Source organism: Corvus kubaryi, unplaced genomic scaffold (genome assembly GCF_017639235.1).
Source record: "Corvus kubaryi isolate FWS band 111438036 unplaced genomic scaffold, C.kubaryi_AGA036_p1.0 65299, whole genome shotgun sequence".
NCBI classification, from domain to species: Eukaryota; Metazoa; Chordata; class Aves; order Passeriformes; family Corvidae; genus Corvus; species Corvus kubaryi.
In genome coordinates this window covers 23946-46445 of record NW_024581902.1, presented here as the reverse complement: position 1 = coordinate 46445, position 22500 = coordinate 23946, and the positions used below count along the sequence as shown (strand labels likewise).

The following is a 22500-nucleotide window of genomic DNA, read 5'->3' as shown; positions in this document are numbered from 1 at the left end:
CTGGCAATGTACTTCCTAACACAGCCCAGGATTCAGCTGGCCTGCTTGCTACAAGGGTGCATTGCTGGCTCATCTTCAGCTTAGTGACCATCAGCACTACCTGGTCTTTTTCTGCAAAGCTGTTCACCCCTGGTTAGCCCCCAGTATGCGCTCATGCCTGGGGCTGCTCTTGCCCCAGCACAGTACTTTGCACTGCCCTCTGTCGCACTGCATGAGGTTGCTGTCTGCCCATTTCTCCAGCCTGCACAGTCCCTCTGACTGGCTGCACAATCACCCAATACATCAACTACTCCTCCTCAGCTTGCATTATCTGGAAACTCCCTACAGGTGTACTCTGCCCTACCACCAGGTCACTGATGAAGACATTAATGCATGACCCCAGTACCAGTGCTTGGCACACGCCACCACTAGTGGCTGACCTCCTGCAGGCCTTTGTGTCAATGCTCACAGCCTCTGAGGCCTGGCAGCTCAGCCAGTTTCCAATCTACCCCACTTTCCACTCAATCCAGCCTGGACTTCATCACATCATTGTAATGATGTTAGAGAAGACAGAGCTGAAAGACAAAGTTAAGCTAAACGACATCTAGGGGCACTCCTCATGCATCAAGCCACTTATCATAGAAGGACATCAGGTTAATGAGGCATAATTTCTTCTTTAAAAATCTATGCTGACTACTCTGAGTCACCTTCTTTGTCTGCCACATGTTTGAAAATTGTTTCCAGGATTCCTTGTTCCATCACCTTCCCAGGGATCAAAGTGAGGCTGGCAGGCCTATAGGGCCCCAGATCCACCTTCTTACCCTTCCTAAAGATAGGAAAGAATTCTCTTCTTTCAATACTCCTGGAATCTCTTCCAATTGCCTTGACCTTTTGAAGACTTGCTTTTGAGTAACAGAAGCTTCCTTGTATGAGAACACTACAGTACCAATTCCTGTTTCAGGCAGGTTGAGGCCATGCTTTTACAAATATAGTAACTTCATGAAAAGAAACATGTGAATACTGAACAAACAGTCGTATATTACAATATTAAAAAAAAAAGACCAATAAAACCTTAGCCTCCATTGTATCTGATGTGCAGAATGACACTGAAATCAAAACAGAAGAACTTGACACATTCAAACCTGAATTTTCTGCCAAAATGAAATGATGGCTGGAGTAAGAGCAGTGGGCAAGAACTGTTGCTTTTCTATACAGTGACATATGAACATGGCTAGGACAGACAAACGTTACATACCAATGCCCACAAAGCCCTTTCTATTCAATTACAATAGGACAGCTGGGGTCAGAGCTCTAGCAAAAGTAATAGGATTGTACTGGCACCCATTCTATCACATTCTCAGAAAGATGACAACTTCACGTTAAATGAACATCAACCACTAAAGTGATTTTGCAGGACATTATGACCACAAAAAGCAAATAAATGGGAATTCATCTGCTTACCAGGATAGCCTTCTAGACTTTGCCTCACATTGTTCACAGTAGGATAAACCTTCATGGAGGTAGAACGAAAAATAACTTTAGTAACACTGCTCTAAATAGGCTGTCAATTTTCAAACACACACCTTTAAAGGAAACTTGAGAAAAAAATAAGTATTAAAGGCTTCATTTTCCAAAATTAATAAAATTACACTGCAGCTTACAACTACATTTGTGCCAGTAACAAAGAAAGTCTAGTATTTTTACCACTCTTACAGAGCTAACCAAAATTAGCTAGCAAGTCTCAAGTAAAACTTCCAAGTAGCCAAAGCTAGTTCTTAACCTTACTTTATGAGATTTTAGTCTCACACCTCAAATATGAGATGAGTATGCAGGGGCAATTAGCACATGGTAAAAGCATCGTTTGACCATCATTTTTCCCTGATTTAACAAGCTCCTTCCACAAACTTTTCTGCTCCTCCCCTTAATTGTGCTAATAACCAAAGGTATTAATGACTAAGGATTCAGTTACATCTTAGAAGAAAAAACAGCTGCATCTACAAAACCTGATGGAAGACAAGCTATAGAATGAGAAGATAAATTTTGATGAGATGATACATAATCTACTGTCATGAAGATGGAAATTATGGTACATTTTTATAGCAAATCATACACAAGTGTCATATATATGGTATCATGATAAAAACTCCATTACTGTCTTCCAAAAGTTAAAAGCAAACCAATGACTAAGATTTCCAAAACAAATGAATAAGTGTTAAATGAAGGTCACTACCATTTAAAAGACATACCAAATGAATTGGGACATCACATTTACGGAAAGTTGTCACACTGCTGCCTGCAGCCACCAGGCTCTCCTGGAACTCAGAGCACAGCCATTTGGAGCCATCAGCTCCCATTGAACCGATGCTTGAGAACTGTCCAACAAGCGGCCAGGATTCCTGTGCTGGTATTGACAAAGCATGCTCCTTCAAAAGCTAGTGAGAGGAATTAAAGCACTGTTAAACTTCAACAGGCAAGGCATACCTTAATTAGTTTGATATCACTTTTGATATAATAAATCCTCTATAATTCACTTTTGATAATGAAAGATCAACATTCATACTACATATTTAACTTTGTCACTAAAAAAAAAAATAAAAAATTAGGCTTTCCAAATAAACTCACTTCAAGAAAAGATTAAACATCAAGTTTTATCCAAAAGCACCAAAGCCCACCATTAAATAATGGGTGAAAAGAATGTTAGCAGCTCTAAAACCATGAAACATTAGCTTCAGAAGTCACAATAAATTAAACAACCACATATTTTTTATATTTGGTGGTTTTTGGCCATAAAATTCCTCTTGTATCCTAAAGCCACGACACCCAGCTACAATTTATGCCTACAATAAGAGGGGAAAAAAGAACAATTGAAGAGGAAACTGAAATGATCCTTTTAGAGGAATTCTTCAGCTGTGAATGGAACTTAAAGCCACATTAAAAACAGATGGATATAGACAGATATTAAATTGCATGTAGTTGCCACCTTTATGCCACTCTAGATCAAACACACAATCTAATGGCTTCAGTCATCAATATAGCATCATCAGGTCTATCTGCATTGTCACTAAAAAACTTTTAAAATCACAGAAATATCTGCCACAAGACTATCTTTCTCCCTTACAGGCTTTTTCTGTTTTATTTTTTTTTTCATTCTGTGTCTAACTATGCAAAAAACATCAGACAACATGTACCAGAAAGGACAAGCTCTTAATGAGCAAAGGGATATCTGTAAGAGTAACCTAATGTTGAAAAGCAATGTGATACATAAATATTCTGTATGTCACAGAAGTTTGCCACAGACAGCAGTAGAACTCCATGTAAAATTCATGACAGTATATGAAATAATGCCACTTCAGCAGGAGGTGCAGGTCAAAAATTCTCCAATTACGAGAAGCATTTAATAGAGGACATGAAATACCTCATCAAATTCTGAAAAAAAAAAAACCAACCAAAAAACCAGACCCAAACAAGAAGGGTCCCTAAAAACTTAATATATGCAATCTTGAAGATTTACCATTATGGCTTACCTAAACAAACCTAAGACCTCTAGAGGCAATAGAGTTCAACCATTAACGTAACACTTCATATTCACCCCTAAACCATGTCCCTAAGTCCCACATCTACACATCTGTTAAGTATCTTCAAGGAAGGTGACTCTACCACTTCCCTGGGCAGCTTGTTCCACTGCTTCATAGACTTTGAAGGAATTTTTCTTAATATCCCAACTATACCTCCCCAGGCACAACCTGAGGCCATTTCCTCTTGTCCTATCACTTGTTACCTGGGAGAAGAGACCAATCCCCACTCAGCTACAACCTCCTTTCAAGTAGCTGTAGAGAGCAGTAAAAGGTGTTCCTGAGCCTTTTTTTCCTCCAGGCTTAACACCTCCAACTCCCTGAGCTGCTCCTCATCAGAACCATGCTTCAGACCCTTCCCCAGGTCTGTTGCCCTTCTGGACACAACACCTGAGGTGTGGCCTCACCGGTGCTGAGTACAGGGAGAAAATCACTGCCCTTATCCTGCTGGCCACATTACTGCTGACACAGAATGCCAGGATGCTACTGGCCTTCTTGGCCACACGCTGGCTCATGTCCAGCTGTTGTCAACCAGCACCTCCAGATCCTTTTCCACTGGGCAGCTTTCCAGCCACTCTGCCCCCAGGCTGTAGTGCTGCATGGGGTTGCTGTGACTCAAGTGCAGCACCCAGCACATGGTCTTGTTGAACCTCATACTTCACTCATTCAGTCTTCACTCACTGATCCAGCCTGTCCAGATCCCTCTGTAGAGCCTTCCAACCCCCCAGCAGATCGATACTCCCCCCCAGCTTGGTGGGCTCAATAAGGAGCCCTGGGGAACCCACTTGTAACTGTCTGCCAGCAGGATGTAACTCCATTCACCACCACTCTCTGAGATCAGCCATCCAGCTGATTTCCTACCCATCAATGAGTCCACCCATCTAGGCCAGGAGGAGAATTCTATATGAAACAGTGTCCAAGCTTTTACTAAAGTTCAGGTAGACAATATCCACAGCCTCTCCCTCACCCACTAGGCTGTCACAGGAGATCAGGTTAGCCGAACAGGACCTCCCTTTCATACTCATGCTGACTGGGCCTAATGACCTGGTTATCCTGTACATTCAGGATGATCTGCTTCGTAACATTCCCTGGCACCAAGGTCAGACTTACAGGCATGTAGCTCCCTGTATCTTCCTTCCAACCCTTCTCATAAATGGGTGTCAGATTTGCCAACCTCCAGTCAACTGGGACCTTCCAGCTCCCTCAGTGGATCCCATTTGGTCCCATGGACTTGTGTACACTTCAGTGTTGCAGCAGGTCGTTGCCCAGTTCCCCTTGGGTTATGGGGTTTTCATTCCACTCCCTGTCCCTGTCTTCCAGCTTGGGGAGCTGGACACATGGAGAACAGGTCCTGCTATTAAAGACAGAGGCAAAGAAGGCATCAAGCACCTCAGCCTTTGCCTCAAGCTTTCTCACTATGTCTCCCCCTGCAACCAATAAATGATGGAGCTTCTCATTAGTCTCCTTTTGTTGCTAAAGTACTTATAGAAACATTTTAAACTGTCTTTTTAATCAGTAGACAGAGTAAGTTCTAAGTTGCAAGCTTATATATGTTATTGATAACTTTAACTGTAACAATGTATTAAAAGACTGAGGACAGATGGAAAAATCGGAAGGAACTGAAGAATGCTCTCCAAAATTCTATTTACATTTGAAAGGATATTAACAAAAAAGGTTACAGTTTTGATACCTTTCTGAGCCTAAGATGACCCCACTTTTCTTTATCACTGCCTTGATATCGTCCAGGGGTAGAACCAAGCAGATACACTCTAAAAAAAGAAAAAAACAACAGAATTTTGTAGATCTGGAGTGCTTTGGTTTGTAAAGTAGCAAGGTATTTAAGTAAAACTTAGCAGCAAGATTGAACACGCAAGTGCAACCAGAAATATTTAATCTCTCTCATGGGTTTACAATACAAAGAAAACTAGATTTTCAGCTGTAAAATTTATTAACAGCATCCTATATGGCTGTCATGCACCATCAGGCTGTTCTACAGCCGAGACAAGAACTACATCTTTTTCAGTGTACAAAAATGCAGAAGACAGATGATGTTAGCAATACACACAAATAGCTCGTTTGGCACATAACTGGGCATGTGATTTGGAGTAAAGCCAATCTATTGCTACAACCAAATCAGCCGATTCAGGTATGAGTTTCCATTTGGGCAGCTGATAGTTCAGATGCAAAGTACAGCTTTTTCAACAGTCCTCCTAATAACGGGTTTAGTAACATATTTGATTTTGCCCTGAAAACAGGAAAGAGACCTGCTCAAAGTCACAACAAACAGACACTTTAAGAAGCTGTTCCCTACTGCATGCATCTTATGGCTAACTTTATACACGACTGAACATCCCCTACAGTACATCAAATGGCCAGGAACCGATCCTTATGCTAACAAGTGACTCTTTCCTAGCCCATGCATAAATGCCTATCAGCTAGGGCTCAACTCATCTGTTAAGGCTCATGTTGATGATCAATGCAATCACAGCAGCAGCTCAGGCTGTTAGCTCACCTGATTATATAAAGTACATACCTTTTTTACCCTCTCCAATCTTTTAGGACTCCATGTAAAGCTAAAAGCACCTTTTTATGTGTAAACTAGACAACATTTCAGTCTCTGTTTTCCACCACAGTATATGACCATTTCCAGATTTTCTTTTCAACAACTTTTGGTCAGATCATAAAACAGCAATTAAGTTGTCAGGGAGAATTACAATTTCTGAGGTAAATGCTCATATTTAAGTGGAACTACTTATTAGAAGTAAATTAAGCATCCTGAATTATTTTTAAGTAGTATCAGCAATGTGATAGTAGAGAAGACTATTCCAAGACCAGTTAGACACAACGCTGCCTACCAAAACCAATCCATACCTGTTATAGGCAAAAATAATATAGATATGTGGATTCAACTTTGCCTTATGAATACAACAGCCTATTTTGAATAAAATCCCCATTCCAGTAAGCTTTGTTTATATGATCACTCTTACATGACAAACCCAATACAACACAGTTTTTTCCACTGGTAATTTTACTGGAGTAAATACTTGAGCCAGACTGAAATGAAATCAATGAAATCAAGTCCTTATTACTTTACAGCTACTTTCTGAAAAGTTACTGCTGGTGCACCCTTCTTTCTTCTTTTAAAATGCATGCTTGTAGGACTAGAAGTTGGCCAACTTGACAATCTACATAAGATAGATTTTTAAAAACCGCAAAAAGTTTGTCATGTTTGAACACTTAAGTCTGAAACAAGATTAGCCTACAAAACAAGCACAAGGTCTAACAGATCCTAACACAGATATTTAATTTTTAGAAAAAATTAAAAACAACCCACACATGCAAGTTATAAAACCCACAAGATTATATATACCTTGTCTCTGATAAATCATGTTCTTGAATCAGATTTATCCATTCCTTGAGTGCAGGAGAACTGTAAGCTGTCAAGTAACTTATTAAGTCAGATTTAAAATTAGTTGCAGATTCACCAGCAGAACCAGATGTTCCCTTAGGTAGCCTTGGATATAAAGGGCTTAGCCATATTCTTAAAAGAAGAAAAAGAAAAAAAAAATATCAGCCATATAAACAAGGACTCCACACATTAATAACACATGGGTTTAGTACGAGAGTAAAGCACATCTGAAGGTCATCGTGATACTAACTATAGATGTCTTGTCTTTACATCTACAGACTTGGCTCATACTTGAAATCATAAAACTAACACTTTCAAATGAAAATAGCATTCTCATCATTTATCCACACATACACTTACAGCTTTCACCACTGCTAAACTGGTCAGGTTCAGACTTACCAACCACCAGTCCTTTCATCAACATTTTCTATAGCAACAGAACACTGCAATGTGTTCTGCTGAACTACTGCTTTGTGCAACTGCATAGAAAACCACCAATTAACACATCTGAAAGGTTTATGTAGTTTGAAGAGCAGTGCACAATGATATGTCACCTCTCAAGAACCTCCATCAGAGTAAAATGGGATGGGCACTATGCAGGGAAAACATCAGGCATTTCTTTTCAGTCACACATTATTGTAGCCATGGGGGCCAAAGATTCTGCATTATCAACTTTACAATGTGTTGATACTATCCTTTGAAATTCAGAAGCACCATATTGTGATACTGCATAACACTGCAGTATGCAAAAGCTAAAAAAGAAAAATATTTCTCATGTTTGACAAGTAGGGGAACTTGTTAAGTATCCCACTAGCTATTTTCATGCCTTCTTAGCTTTCTAAAAAGCTAACTGCCATAAAATACTAAAGCCATAAGATCTCATAAGATCTAAAGGCAAAAAAAAATCAGTGACTATTTTTGCCACTCAAAGAGCTTGTCTCAGACAAGCAAAGTCTCAAAATTCTGCCATATTTAATGGCAGCAAAATGGATGTCAAAGTAACAGTAACTTCTGAGAAGCAACTTTCCATTAGTTTGAAGAAATTTTATACCCTGATTTATTGTGGTCATCTAACTAAAAAATTGCTCCCATAAAAATAGCCAAAACACTGAAGAGGTTGAGGACCCTTATATTAACACGCCACTTAATCCTGTTTTTTGTGCTCCCAACAAAATTATGTCCCAAGGTGGTCATTAAGTTTAAAAACTTCTTCCAAGAAATAAAACAGAAAAAAATTCCTTCTCAGGAAAGGATACTGGGCAAATACTAGGTCATCTACTATATTACAGAACCAACAGTGCCCAACACTTATCAGACTACAGTCTAGATACAGTCACGACAAAACCAGATCATTTGCACATCCACATTATTCTTGCAGTATTTAAGATAATTTTTAAATAGCTGTTTCAGATCTATATATATGGTACTTAATAGCTAAGAAGTTTTTTCATAAAGAGACAGCACAGCACAATAAAATTTTGTATCAGTCAGACTGATTTTAAGCTATCAGCCAGCTGGGAACATGGTTTTGTTTACAGGAGAAAGCAAGTAGAGCTCAGACTTAGCTACCAGCATTCTAAGCTCAATTTTTAAAATTTTTTTTTTTTTTTTTGCAAAGCTCTATTTTAGGAGCATAAGGCTTGCAATACTAGATCACCTGACCTAGTATCCCATCTCCAGCAGTAGCAAACACCTATGGAAAGTATTAAACATACACCTGCTAGAGATCGTTGCTTACCCCTGAGTTTTCTGGTGCCAATCTTCAGCAATAAGATTGGATGTATGTATCACAACTCGAAGACCTTCTTCATATAACAACAACATCATTTTCCTTTAAAAAAAGATACATAAGTCTTCATCTATTTCAAGTGCAATGAGAGCAGGAGATAAATAAGCAACTCATTAAAAAGCCCCAAGGTAATTATTTTCAAAATCTATTGTGTATCATGCAAGCATTTATACTTCAATTCATGTGCATGCCAAGCTCACATGGCAGTCATTAGACTATTCCCATTTATTTAATTCCAGAGTACAGCTTAACATCTTATGCAACTAATTACCCACAGCAAAATGAATGCATGCAGAACACTTCCTGTATCTGCACAGATCTTCATATAAACTTATCTCTTTGCAGGTAGTTAGAAAAAGAATTAAGGAACACTGAAAGGCCTTTACTTATAGCTGAATTTATTAAAACCTAGTTACCTCCCCTTAAACTGACTTTCACTTTAAAAGAAGGTATGTATGTAGCTAACCATTGAGACGGCAAAAAAGCTATTTATTCATAACTCTTAACTCAAGCTACAGCACAAAGGAATTTTAGAACTAGTAACTGAGATAAACATGTATATCTGTATTTTTTGTAACAAAACTGCTCAAATTCCCCTATCCAAGTTTTCATTAGCTGTGTAAAGACAGCATATCCATGTGATCCCAAAGGATGAGATCTGACGCCCAAACTGAACCAAAAGATCTCTGCTAAAATGTAAGATTAAATCTGTTCTTATCTGTAGCTTTCTACCTACAAAATTCACTCTGTGACACTTCTATAATATCCAATTCAAGCTTTTTCTTTGAGATGACCCCCAAATTTGCTAATTTCCAGATCCTCCACAGAAACTGAAAAACACAACCAGTAAATCAGTGTTGTGTCTGCCCTGCCTATGTCTGATCAAGTCTGCATTACAGTTTTGGTATTAAGGCATGAGTTAAGAGCCAGGATCTGCAGTGCACCTGTCTCAGACCAGTTCAACTGTTTAACTTGCACAGCTTGTATCTACTCAATAGCTAATTTGTCTCATTAAATTAGAACAATCCTGTCATCCCTAAATATAAGATGTTTATGGAAACTTTAAGACTCAACAATTTCTGTGAAATCCAGTTTTGCTGCAGACCTTTCTGCTTCATAGTGTTACTTACGTATGGTGAGTTCCAAATGCAATATCCAGTTTAGCCTACAAAATTCAAAAGTTGATCATTAAAAATTGCTATTGTGCATTGCTTCTTAATTTTGTTTCATTTCACTGCTCTCTAGTGGACAGACCACAAAAACACATTATCTTCTTTCTCAATACTTCTAATGCACTCGCCACTTTCTACCAGCTAGACTTTAAATGGTAATGCAACTCTTGCTGGAACTGTTCCACAATTTGTATCTCTTACTAGCAGCATTTTCAGAAATAATCAGCAGAAAATAACGCAAGGCTCCTGCTGGACACCAAGCTGAACAGAAGCCAGCAATGTGCCCTTGCATGAAAGACAACTACCAGGGTCCTGGCCTGCATTAGAAGGAATGCTGCCAGCAGGTCAAGGGAGGTGAACCTTCCCCACTGCTGAACACCAGCGAGATCACACCTGCAGTACTGGGTCCACCAATTCAACAGGAAACTCAGGATTACCAGACTGCTTCAGAGAGAACAAAATTCCAAGATCATTCTCCTCCTAACAAAGAGCACAAACTCCCCATGATCATTAATATACTTCACCTGCCAAAATCTTGATATACTGGCAAGTTGCCATAGCCACATCCCTCCCCCAGGATGAAGCCAATTACTTCACTACTTAAGGACAGCAAAACAATGAACATAACATCAGAGATAAAATGGCACATGCCAGGAAGAGTGCTCACAGCAATTTTAACAGTATTACTGAGATTATTTGTATCAGCGTTTTCTTGTATAAAACATATTTGGAAAATAATAATTCTTTGATGAGACTTAAGATTGTAGTGACACTAGGAGTAAGTTCTGTGCTTTACACAAAAATAATGTTTCCTTTTCAGCCACTGTAAGAACTTGAGTGTAACATGTTAGTGGAGAAGGTGAGCAGCTCTTCCATGAGCCCTGTGACATTTTCAAGGGCAGCTGTTCTGTACAAACTTTTGTGGGTGAAGCCTGCCATAATCACATCCAACCAGGATCACTGCTACCATGTTCCTATGGCCCTGGCATGGATATTCCTCAAAGTATAACAAAAAACTTCCCACATAAGGTGTTTCTTTTCATCAGTACGAAGACTTTGATGGCTTAACTTCAACCAAAAGATGATACAAATGTTAATTACCTGACAAAAGCTAATATTCTCATAAGGCCGTGCTTGTGCCATTAGTTCAGCTTTAGATTCTCTCTTCTCACCATGAACTATCAGCAACGGCTTCTTCCTTAAACAAAAGGAGATTACTATTAAAACATCAAGTAAATCAGCAATCAGTCTAAACCATTCCTTCACATAGCTATGACATCTGGCCCCTAAATCTCATAGCCCAGCAGAAAGATGGCACTGAAATCAATATGCCTTATTAACTAACTCAAAATAGCAGTAACTACAATAGAACCTCTAAGGTAAAGACACTGGAAAACAGGAAGTGTGTAGTAAAGCAGACACCAAAATAGAAACTCCTAATACAAGATCATGAATGAAACTTGTCCCTATGGCTAGAAACAGACAAATGTAAGCTCTCAAAAGCATTGATACACACAATGTGGATCTAAGACAATTTAGTAATTATTACCTTACAGAGAAGATGTGATAGGGAAAAGGGGAGAGCTAGGTCTATTCTGGCAGTAATTTGGTGTTCACTTCCTAGAACTAAACTTCTGGTCCTGCCAACCAGATCAATCCGTAGGAAGGTGTGTTGCCTCCCTGGCGTCCAGGTAAAAGACGCCACCAAGAAAATTCCCACCTGGCTCAGCACACTGATTATCATGGGTTTTTCAAGCAAGTAGCAACAAAATCCCGTAAGACTGCAGACAAAGAAGAGGGATGTCAGGGCCTTGGAACAACTGGTCAAGACATCTGGAGCACAAGTTATATTCTCTCCTGCCAGTTAAAGGGAATGATGGCAGAAGATTGGGATAAACGCAACAAGTACAAGCAGCTAAAGACATAACCACAAGACAGGGCTATGAGGCATCCCTTTGCACCCTCAAAGGCATATTGGCACGCTCAAATACTTCTATAAAGCACCTGTATACCATAGAACAGGGAACGAACAGGAAGAACTGGAGATCTGTGAGCAGTCACAGGATTTTGATCTCACTGCAGTTACAGAGACATGGCGGGATAGCTCACACAACTGGAATATTGTCATGAAGGGCTACATGCGGTTTAGGAAAGACAGGAAGGTGCAGCAGTGGAGTTGCCCTCTACATGAGGCAACATTTGGAACATATCAATCAGGACACTATGAGTTAAGGATAAATGAGCAGACAAGTAAGGGTGACACTGTTGTGGATGCTTGCTGCAGGCCATCTGATCAGGAGGACTAAGTGGGTGAGGACTTCTACAAGCAGCAGTTCAAGCAGCCTCAGAGCCACAGGTCCCAGTTCTTGTCGGGGACTAACTACCCTGACATGTTGGAGAAGCAACACAGCAAAGCATGAACAGTCCAAGAAGTTCCTCGAGAGCATTGATGACAGCTTTCTGACATATGTAGTGGAGGATCCCGCAAGGAATGGTGTGCTGCTCAACCCAAAGTGGTCCCTTCCAGCCTTATCCACTGTAATTCTGTGAACTCTGGTTCTACTGCACTTCCAGTAAAATGAAAGGAACAAAAAAAAAAAAAGGCAGCACAGTATACACTCACTTACTCTGCAGGAGTTTGCAATTGTCAGAAAAGAATTTCAAGCAAACAAGAACTGCTTTTATGACAATACCCACTAACTTACTACATCCTATCAATGAAATCATCCCGATCCTTTTCATACAGTTTTCTTGTGCCCTTCCTTTCTCTTGCAATATCTGGCTCTTGACTCAGTAAAATGTATAGCAAAAAGCTTCTTGTTTCATCTTTACAGGTCATCTACTGCCCTGTCATTGTGGCCCAAAATGGGACCTCCTCAGTGTTAACTAATAAAAATCAGAGACCAGCTATCCTGAACTCTGACCATTTAATAGTCTTGAAGAGTCAAGAAATCAGAGAACTACAACTGTGGAATAAGAGTAGAAAGAAAACTAAGAGTCTATGCATATCCAATTAGTAACAATCATCTGCTACAGCAAACAAGTGTTTATCATTCACTTATAACAGGACCTTGTATGAACAGAAATGATCTGGAAATTGCGTAATTTCACCTTTGTAAAATAAACATACCTGAATTCCTGCGGGTACTGTCTTACAAGCCATCCCACATCAATACAGTAATTAAACTTGCATAGAAAAGAAAACAGACTCATTAAAAAGCAAAAAAATTTGCTAGATCAATGAACTACATCAAGTAAAGTCATCACACCTTACTGCTTCAATCATATACAGCATATTCTAAAAACAGGTGTATTTTTGACTTTTACATCCTTCCTTTCTTTTCTCTTAACAATTCAAGAATGAATTTAAGTTTCTTAAAAGTGTGCATTAGTGCTCATAAAATTTACCATCCAGGAAAAAAAAAAAAAGAATCACATGCACATAATGTAAAAGCTTAGGTTCAAGGATCATCTCTTTGCCACGTGTTTATACCAAAAATGGTAGCAAAAGCTTCTAGGCAATAACAAAGATATCATTCCTAGATTGCAAGGTGTTTTTTCTTTAAAAAAACATAATTTATATAAGCATAAGTACACACTTTTCAGTTGCACATTCCTCAAAACCAAGAGAAAGTAGTCTTATAATTGCCTGAATTCTACAGCAGAACACAGGATGATTTTTGTATTTCAGTAAATTGTTCAACACTTGAAAACATTCAAGGTTCCCTGCTAATATCAGCTATGTGGCACAAGCATGGATTATCAAGTTTAAGGTTAATAAAGTGAAACAAGCAAGTGAAATCAGTTCGGCAAATAGGAAACTCACCTGGGCAGAAGATACGAGAGTTCCAAAAAGAGGAGACAAAATATCTATTAAAAATATTAAAGCACAAATAAATAAAAAAAGTTCAAGTAAACATTTTGCATCTCGAACAGTTTGATAGCTGCCACAGCACAACGGCCAGATTGTTCATAGACTTGGTGTAACAGAGGCTTTCACAAGTTTACTGTTCCAGGTATTCAAGTCACTGATTCGCCTGTGAATCACTTAGGATCCCATGCTTATAAAAAGTATTAATCTTCTCAAAGCAAAAACAGGTTTCAAAAGCTGATTAGGAAAAAGTCCAACATCATATTGAGAAAGGGACATTAAACTACTCTCTCCCCTAGCAACTGGACTTGAAGAACAGTGGCAGGGTAGCAGCAATAAGGGCATAGTTAATGCTTATCTATCTGTTGCAGACTGATTGTAGGATATGTGAATCCATAATTCAATCATAGTGACACAGGAAACTAAGCCAACTGGGAATTTATAACCTCAATAACTGAAGCACAGCACCGACTTGAAAACACGCCCAACAAGTAACTTCTAGGATGCGCAAAGTATCTAATACCTTAGCTCTACAGAAATCTGGTTTAGCACGTAAACAAACAAAAAACACTGCCTGTCCACCAGCTCAACTAATTACCTAGCAGGACTTCCAAGAGAGGGCAGGCCAAAAGCCACAAATTCACAAAGCATATAAAAACATACTGCAGTAAAGCAACTGAAATCTCTGACACCAGCTGTGCTCATAGGCATGTGGAGGAAAAGTTACAACTTAATTGTATAGCTCTTAAGTAATTTGTTCTCCCTCAAAGAACTACAATTTTTTTCTGCCTTATTTTATTGTATTTCTATACACAATTCTCTTATGAATACTTGTTTCTGATTCTGTCTTTTAATGTGTAGGATTTTATTTCTAACCACAGGGAAGTTTACAGCTGCACAAAGCTCTTCCCCCTTACATCAAACAACAACTACAGAGCATTCCTGAAGCATCGGTATTGCACACCGAAGACTTCACCCCATCTTGATTGATGGGCAGCTCTCTCCCAGCTGAATTTAAACGGACCCATGAATCCCAGACACAGAACTTCAGAAGTACTGCATCAAGTAATAGTGAACTACTAGATGCAAACCACTCAGCAGCACGAAGGCAAGTGCAAATAACTACTCAGGCAGTTATGCACCCAAGAATAGCACCCTTTTAAGTGCCACAAAGACAAGCAGTTTTCTCCAGATTAGCTCACAGGGAAAGCAGCAATAAGAAGCAGCATGACTTGCCTTGGCTAAACACACATTAGATTTCTGCAGTCTAACTCAAGTTACAACAAAATATTAGCAATTAATGCTTTATACACTATACTTCTGAAAGAGAAAGGTCCAGATAACAGAACCAATTTCTACAAACCTGTATATTTAGAATATGAAACCTCAGCGAAACCAAGAAATACATGCATTTAAAAATACCCACAAACTAAAAAAAAAAAAAAAAATTCTCTTGCTTTCTCCCAAAAGCCTACTTCTGTAGAAGCCACTTGTTCACCTTTTATGTGCAGGGCTCCAGAATTATGGCTTTGTTCGATTCCACTGACTTTAGTGAGAAAAAACCTGAAAGGATTCCCTCCATTCACCAAATCCCAGATATCTTGGGCTTCACTGGATGTTTCATTATACTCCTCTTCTTTCAGATTCTCTGAGAGTTTGTCATCTTTGCAAAGACTCAAAGGATGCTCTTTGGGTGCATCGTATTTTTCTTCTTTCACTGTTTCTCTGTGGGCATGCTTTTGCTCATCTTCAGGCTCTTCATCACTACTAGAAAGACACCAACCTGAGCCTTCTTGGCTTAGTCTCTGTTTTACTGCTGGAGGTGTTTCTGTAGAAAGACTTTTATCAGTGAGCTTCAGGGGAGAAGCTTTTCTCTTGTGAGCAGCTTTCCTAGCTTCAGAGCACGGGTACTGTGGTCCACTTGTCATACCACATGCAGCACCCGATACGGAAGATGTACATGGTTTTTCACTGTCAGAATTTTCCTCGGCGCTTTCATCACTGCTAGATACTGTCCATTTACCGTGTGCACCCTCCTGAAGCATGTTCCTAGGGATGAAAAAACAAAACACCAAACAAAAATTGTATGTTTTTGCTATGCTCAAGTCCGTCTCCCTTCCTAGTTCCCATTTCTTTATTACTAAGGAACCATGCTTTGGTATTTGGCAGAATCTCCAGGAAAATTCCATAGTGTACAAGGCTCGTTTCTGAGCCCAGGAAACAAAGAAACACGTGCAATGGGGGCAACCATCAACTGGGAAGCAGCTAACGTGAAAACCTGCGCATGGAAAACGGGCTAGGCTAGGGGCACCGATGGGAAAGCATTCTAAAAATGTGATTTGCGCGATGCAGGTATTTCCCTACGACTGAGCGATCCAGCGCGCTCTACTGAGAGGATTCAGGAGCTCAGGGCCGAGCCGGGGCGGCGCTTCCTGGCAGCCTCGGCGGGAACACTCCGGGACCGCGGCCTCCCTCCGTCACCCCCATGCCCCTCCGCCGCGCCTCCCCCTAAATCGCGGCAGCAGAACCCGGCCGCCGCCGCCCCCACCGCCGCCGCCGAGGGCCGTGCGACCGCGGCTCCCGCCGCCGCCCCACACAGGAGGCATCACCCACGGCCGGGGGAGGCGCCGCGCGGGCCACGGCACCCAAGAGCCCCGGCGGCCGCCCCCGGCCCTGCAGCCCGGCGGGCCGCACGCCGCTCGGCCCCACCGCCCGCCCTGCCCGCCGCGCTCCGCGGCCAGCACCGCTCACTCATTCAGTGACTCGCAGTCGGTCCAGCGCCGCAGCAGCGCCCGCGATGGGGAGCGAGAGCAGGCCCAGGCCCGGGCTCAGGCCCGCCTTCCTCCCGCGCGGCCCCTCCCCTCGAGCGGGTGGCGCGCGGCCGCCGTGAGGCGGTCAGGCGGCTCCAGGGGCTGCGGCTGCCAAGGAGGCGCTCAGTGAGCGGAGTTTTTCCAACGGGCCTTTGTTTGACCTTAATATTTATCATGGGCAGGTGCGGTATTTGCGTAATGGCTCGTTCGGCGCGGTGTTAATTGCTGTGCCTGAAGTGCCCCGCTAATGAGATAACTGCGTGAGGATTTCGGGAAGGAGTGGGAGGAAAGAAGGTGTAAAAGTAATCAAAGGAGGAGCGCGGCCCGCATCAAAGCACAGTTTGGCTTCTGCAGTGAACTGAGCGCTCGGTTCTCGTTACTCTAAATTTATTGTAAGCTTATGGCTGCAGTTAACAAATTCTGTAAGTGCCAGCACGCAATAAAATTGGCAGGCAGTAAAATTGGAAAAGCATTACTAAAAATTTAGTTGGTTTGTGTAATTTTCTTAGTGCTTGTCCACAGAGTTGTGTATAATGCTTTTTCCTGAAATGCTCTGTGAATATACCGTTCACTAAGATACTGTGTTATCAACTCTTGCTGAAGGTCTTCTGTGGGAAAAGCTCTTAGAAAGGTTAGATGGTTTTGTATGTTATGTGCATAGTTTCCTTCTCTAAGTATAGGCTCTGGAAACACTTCTTTTCTAGAAGTACTTCAGAAAATTTGATGGTTTCTGACTACGCTGGCATTGCACTCTGTCCTCATAGTTCCTGCCAATGTACTGACTTAACTGAAAATTAAAGCTACCTGGTGTTTTGCAGGAAAATATTTACAGTCTTGTAGAAGCAAATTTAATGTCATTTGTTTTCTGGAAGTTTGTACTGTGTATTCTAAGTTTGCAAAAAGTTTTTTCATCATAAGCACATAAAATGTAGAAGTATGAAAAAATTTAACCTAAAAATCCGGAACTGAATGGACTCGGCCCATTTTTAATTTTACTGGAAGAGAGTAGATGAATAGAGTTTATTCCACAAGTGCTTATTTTGTTTTTCCTGTAACAGTTAAGCAAAGTAAAAAATCCTAGGTTAGGTTTATTGGTTTTTAACGCATATCACTTTCTTTCTGTAGGTTTTTGAAGCATGCAGTGAAGATAGCAAAGGCTATTTAAGCAGAGAAGACTCTACAGTTGGTCTAGTAATGTTTTTTTGCTAGAAACTCTTAAAGGCATATACTTTTTCATTTATGTTCTGAGGATCCGGCTTATAGATGTCTCATTATTGAGAACACTGTGTAGTGACTGGTCTACACTAATTGGAGTGAATTGCTGAAGGTGTGGTAAACAGAAATACCTACAGATCCTGAAAGTAATTTTCTAATCTGCAGGTATTTATTAAAAAAAAATCAAACTCCTGCCTTTTCTGCTGAAGACTGCGATGAGCAGAAGGATGTATTGTATTTCATATGTGTACAAGACATATGAAGTACATGACTTACTGAGCTTGTTACTGGTTTTTATTAGTGGTAAGTTCAATTTCTTTATTTCAGTGGTTTCAGTAAATGTGAAACTGCTGCATGTCCCAATAATAAACATGTATTATCAAAAATATATCTGGTTTTAGTTTCAAGTAATAATTAGACATTTTTAGCCATGACTTCTCAAATGTAGATCTACAGCTTCACAAAAATCTTAAGAAAGATGAAGAGAAATACTGTGTTCCCACACTCACAGGAAAATACAGAATAAATTCTATAGCTTGATGTAGTTTTGGAAGTCATATTTTTACTCGAGTAAGTACAAGTGAATTAAAAAAGAGTGTGAAGAACACAAAAGATTTCAGAATAAACACAGTGTGTCTGTGAGTCCTTCTCATGGCATTTCAATAAATGAGACCAATCTACTATGAAGTGTATATATAAAGTATAGAAGTGATGAATCATATTTCTTCTCCAGCTTGTGCAATCTTCTTCCCAAGGACCACTTGGGACTAATTATTATTATTTTTTTCATTAAGTACATATTTTACAAAAATTGTCTTGACAAGGTCGTAAACAAAATTGTGTCTATGATAATTTAGAGTAAAACCCACAAAAATATTTTAGTAAACTATGAAAGTGGTAATTTCTGATACATTTCAGCTGTGGGTAAACATTTTCTCAATGAACTATGGCCAGATCTAAAAATGCTTAAGGCTTCTAACATGAGTCCTAACTGCTGAATTATGAATCTGAAAATGCTCAGCTTCTTCCTTATTTATCTTCTCCTAGCTATTTTTACCATTTAAAAATTAAGTGTTCTGTCAAATTCCCTGGATGTTTCTTCCAGCAGGAGTACTCAAAACATGCTTAAGGCATTTAAACAAGAGCAGGTTCTGTGCATGAGTCACTGATGGCATCTCCTTGGAAAGAGAGTAGAAGTAGAGGACTCCTGGGAAGACAGGCAGTGCAGGTTTAGTTATTTCTTCTTGAAAAGGTGCCAAGTCACACCTGCCGTGGCTTTAGGCAGTACCGTGACCACCTGTTAGACCATTTTGTCTGTGCAGCTGCACAAAAATTAATTAAGAAACCTTTGTTCTAGGGCTGATTCTGTCATCTACTGGTTTTGCTAGCTCCTTAAGTGAGCCTAGTTCCAGCAACTGTTGCCCCTTAGCCAATTATTGCTCATTGTGAAGACCCCTACAAGGTCCCTGGGAAGACAGATACTTTTTTTGGTGGCCTTTGCTAGCGTGCGTTAGGTAAGCTTTGTGGCACAGCCACGTGTTTTGCTTTTGCTGATGACGAGGTCCTGTGTATGTTCATTTCAACATGTGTGTGGTTTTTAATCCCGTTCTGAGAAACACGCTTTCTCTGTGCACCAGAGAAGAACCAAATGCAGATGTTGCAATTCTAAGAGTTGATTGTTAGGATCCCGTTCTTGAGCATGTTATTGCGTATATTCATTGAAAATTCTCAAAATCCTAGGCTATAGGAACAGCCCTTGTATTTTTTTGGAAACTACTAAGAGCAGCCCTGGCAAGGAGATTCCTTTCAATTGCTTTTGCAAGATGTAGGGAATAGTGTGCACACATTACTTCTTAAGGTGAAACTGTTTCTTCAACTGCACTACGTACTAACAGATTTTTCAGTAGAAATGGCAATTGCTCAGCATCATCAACTGCAATCAAGCAACTGAATTTTTAGTAAATTGTTGCTGCTTTTTTTTTTTGGTCGTGTTTGCATTTATTCTGTAAATTAGAAGTAATACTAACTTCACCCACTAGATGTCATGAAGGAACACTTCCTTGGAAAGGGTGAACCCTGAGAATTTGAATCATGTTCCTAGTCCACTTGATTTTTCAAAATAATTTGTTATAACAATGCTATATTATTTTAAAAATATTATTTTAGTGTGGTTATTCATAGAAATTTTGAACTTTACTGTATGTTAATGTTTAAAATTAAGCGTTCTGAGGCAAATAACTGGAAAAAATGAAAACAGAGATTAACCTCATTGTTGAACTGATACTGTATGTATATTTGCATATAAATACTGTCTTTTCTGGGAACTAGCAGCGTTGTAGGAATCATGTCTATGTGACTTATTTTTTCTTTCTTTGACAGTTTGGTTCAGTGATCCTCTTTTCCCTGAAATTGTTTGAAGTGATCTAAAATGCCCTTACATTTCAGCAACCGTTCAGCTAACTAGCTGCTAGCATTTAATGTTTCAAATGAAAAGGGGACTGCAGGAATTGTAGTCATGAAAATATGTCATTTCCCAAGCTGAGGTTTCCTTCCTGCTACTGTTAAATTTAGATCTAACCAAAAGCACTCTCTGCACTGTTCCTGGGAGGCCAGGCCCCCAACGTCCAGCATTTTCCTTGACCCAATGCTGTACCTTCACAGGAAAGCAACAGTAGGTCGACAGCTGCTGCTGAACAAGATGCCAACAGCAGGACGCCCTGGCATCCAGAGTAGAGGAGGGCAGTCTGAGCTCAAGGCTTCTTCCAGCTGCTCTCCTGGCACATCTTATCAAAGCTTTCTAAACAGGACTCCCTGGTCTGTTTATATACCTGACACGGTCATGGGGAAAGTGCTGCAGGCCAGGTGGAACATAAAGCCTTAGCTTAACTTCTTGCACCGTGTTTGGCTTGTCCCTTCTCCAGAATGGAGTAAGCTTAGGTTGCTCTGGAATCTGCTTCTGTGTGTCTCCTCTCAGGTGGTTGTCTCAGTGCTGCAGTTATGTGCAGTCTTGTACTCTGATAACACAAATGTAAGAATTTAGACTCATAAGCACTCAGTCATGTCAAAAAACTATATAAATATAGCTCAAAGTGGACCCCTCGGCTTTACTTTGCTATATACTCCCACTCTGTTCCTTATATTGTTCCAAGATGTTTTGCAGGGATCTCTTGGTCACCTCCTAAATCAGTTCTGAAAAATCTTTTTTTTGATTGCTTTCATCATGTAATTTAGCTTATTGCTTTTGTATTACTAATGAATCTTGGTAATACACTAACATTAGTGAATCTTGGAAATCTGCTAATCAACATGTGTCACTCCAGTGTTCCTGTCTGATAAAGTTGTGAGGTAAGAACCTGTTGAAAGACACTAAAGGAAATATATTGTACATAAAATAAGACGGGCTTCAGAAAAACTGTAGAAGCATAAATGATGCAAATATTTTTTGCATTTCCTCCTCATTTTTTTATTCTCTTTTTATTGAAGTTTTTATTTTAGGCAGATTTACCAAATTAATTTTGATCCAGCTAGTCTTCAGTAAATATGGTTTCCAATTGGAATATTAGAACAGAAATTTCTTTCACTGTTTAGAGGAAATAACAGACGTGGGTGCTGATGCTCCAGAAGTTAGATTTGAATATTACAGTTCCTTTGTGTATAAAGAACTCAAATTTGTATAGAGTTAAGCATATTTGTTTAGACATACTGATTTTGAGATTTGGATATTGATTAGGACTCTGTTAGGACTACATATATACATCTATTTTTGGATAAAAAAGGTGGGTTTATTTCAATTAGGATAAAATATTTTCTTACTTAAATACCGAAGATGCTACTGTTGTATAGTATGTACAAATCACGAAGCTGGTGAAGGGTCTGGAGAGTCAGTCATATGAGGAACATCTGAGGGAACTGGGGTTGTTTAGCCTGGAGAAGAGGAAGCTCAGGAAAGACCTTATCACTCTCTACAACCACCTGAAAGGAGGTTGTAGCCAGGTGAGAGTCAGTCTCTTCTCCCAACAACAAGCAAGAGTCCAAGAGGAAATGGCCTCAAGTTGCACCAGAGGAGGTTTAGATGGGATATTAGGAAAAATTCCTTCACCGGAAGGTCTATCAAGCATTGGCACAGGCTGCCTAGGGAGGTGATGATGATCCTGGAGGTATTTAACGTACAGGTAGATGTGGTACTTAGGGCCATGGTTTAGTGGTGAACATGGCAGTGCTGGGTTAACGGTTGGACTAAATGATCTTAGGAGTCTTTTCCAACCTAAATGATGCTTTGATTCTGTAAATGAGCTGATCATGGCTATTAAAGAGATTTCATTTCGTTTTGTAATACTTTTAGTGCTTCTGTGTTACATTTAGCTTGAACTTATTCTTGCCACTCAAAGTGGTATTTCTTAATAGCAACATTATACTGATTAATGGCAGAGAAAAGTATTTAGTAATTTTTAGTGTTCAAGTTGGTAAGCGATGAAAATTTCTATGAGTTTTGTGGTAATGATACACTATTAACTTGGGAAAATACTGGAGTCTTACACCATAATTCAATAAATAAGCTTCTCATTTATATAGTTCTGCTTGGGTTTTGTTGTCCTTGACCTTACCAACTACACCCAAACTTCTGTTTGTGGGGTCATGTGGCAAGTCTTATTGGATAAATTATTCTTACAAAAAATGAAGTTG

At 39.9% G+C, this 22500-nt stretch overlaps 1 protein-coding gene across 2 annotated transcripts in view; it reads right to left on the bottom strand.

Moving 5' to 3' along the window:
• LOC121673261 (tyrosyl-DNA phosphodiesterase 1-like) overlaps nt 1–16667 on the bottom strand; it is a 44139-nt gene extending 27472 nt beyond the window's left edge. Inside the window, exons 1-11 of one of the 2 annotated variants that reach the window (XR_006019166.1) lie at nt 16544–16667; nt 15291–15841; nt 13748–13791; nt 13052–13107; nt 11023–11119; nt 9880–9914; nt 8699–8791; nt 6922–7092; nt 5242–5320; nt 2226–2411; nt 1441–1489 (exon numbers count right to left, since the gene is read on the bottom strand). Coding sequence is in view for 1 of the 2 variants with exons in the window: in XM_042046423.1 (XP_041902357.1) it covers nt 1441–1489; nt 2226–2411; nt 5242–5320; nt 6922–7092; nt 8699–8791; nt 9880–9914; nt 11023–11119; nt 13052–13107; nt 13748–13791; nt 15291–15837 (1357 nt within the window). In the remaining variant the exon portion in view is untranslated. The remainder of the gene's footprint in view (nt 1–1440; nt 1490–2225; nt 2412–5241; nt 5321–6921; nt 7093–8698; nt 8792–9879; nt 9915–11022; nt 11120–13051; nt 13108–13747; nt 13792–15290; nt 15842–16543) is intronic. The other variant, XM_042046423.1, reaches the window with a different exon arrangement.
• Nucleotides 16668–22500: the final 5833 nt, after the last annotated feature.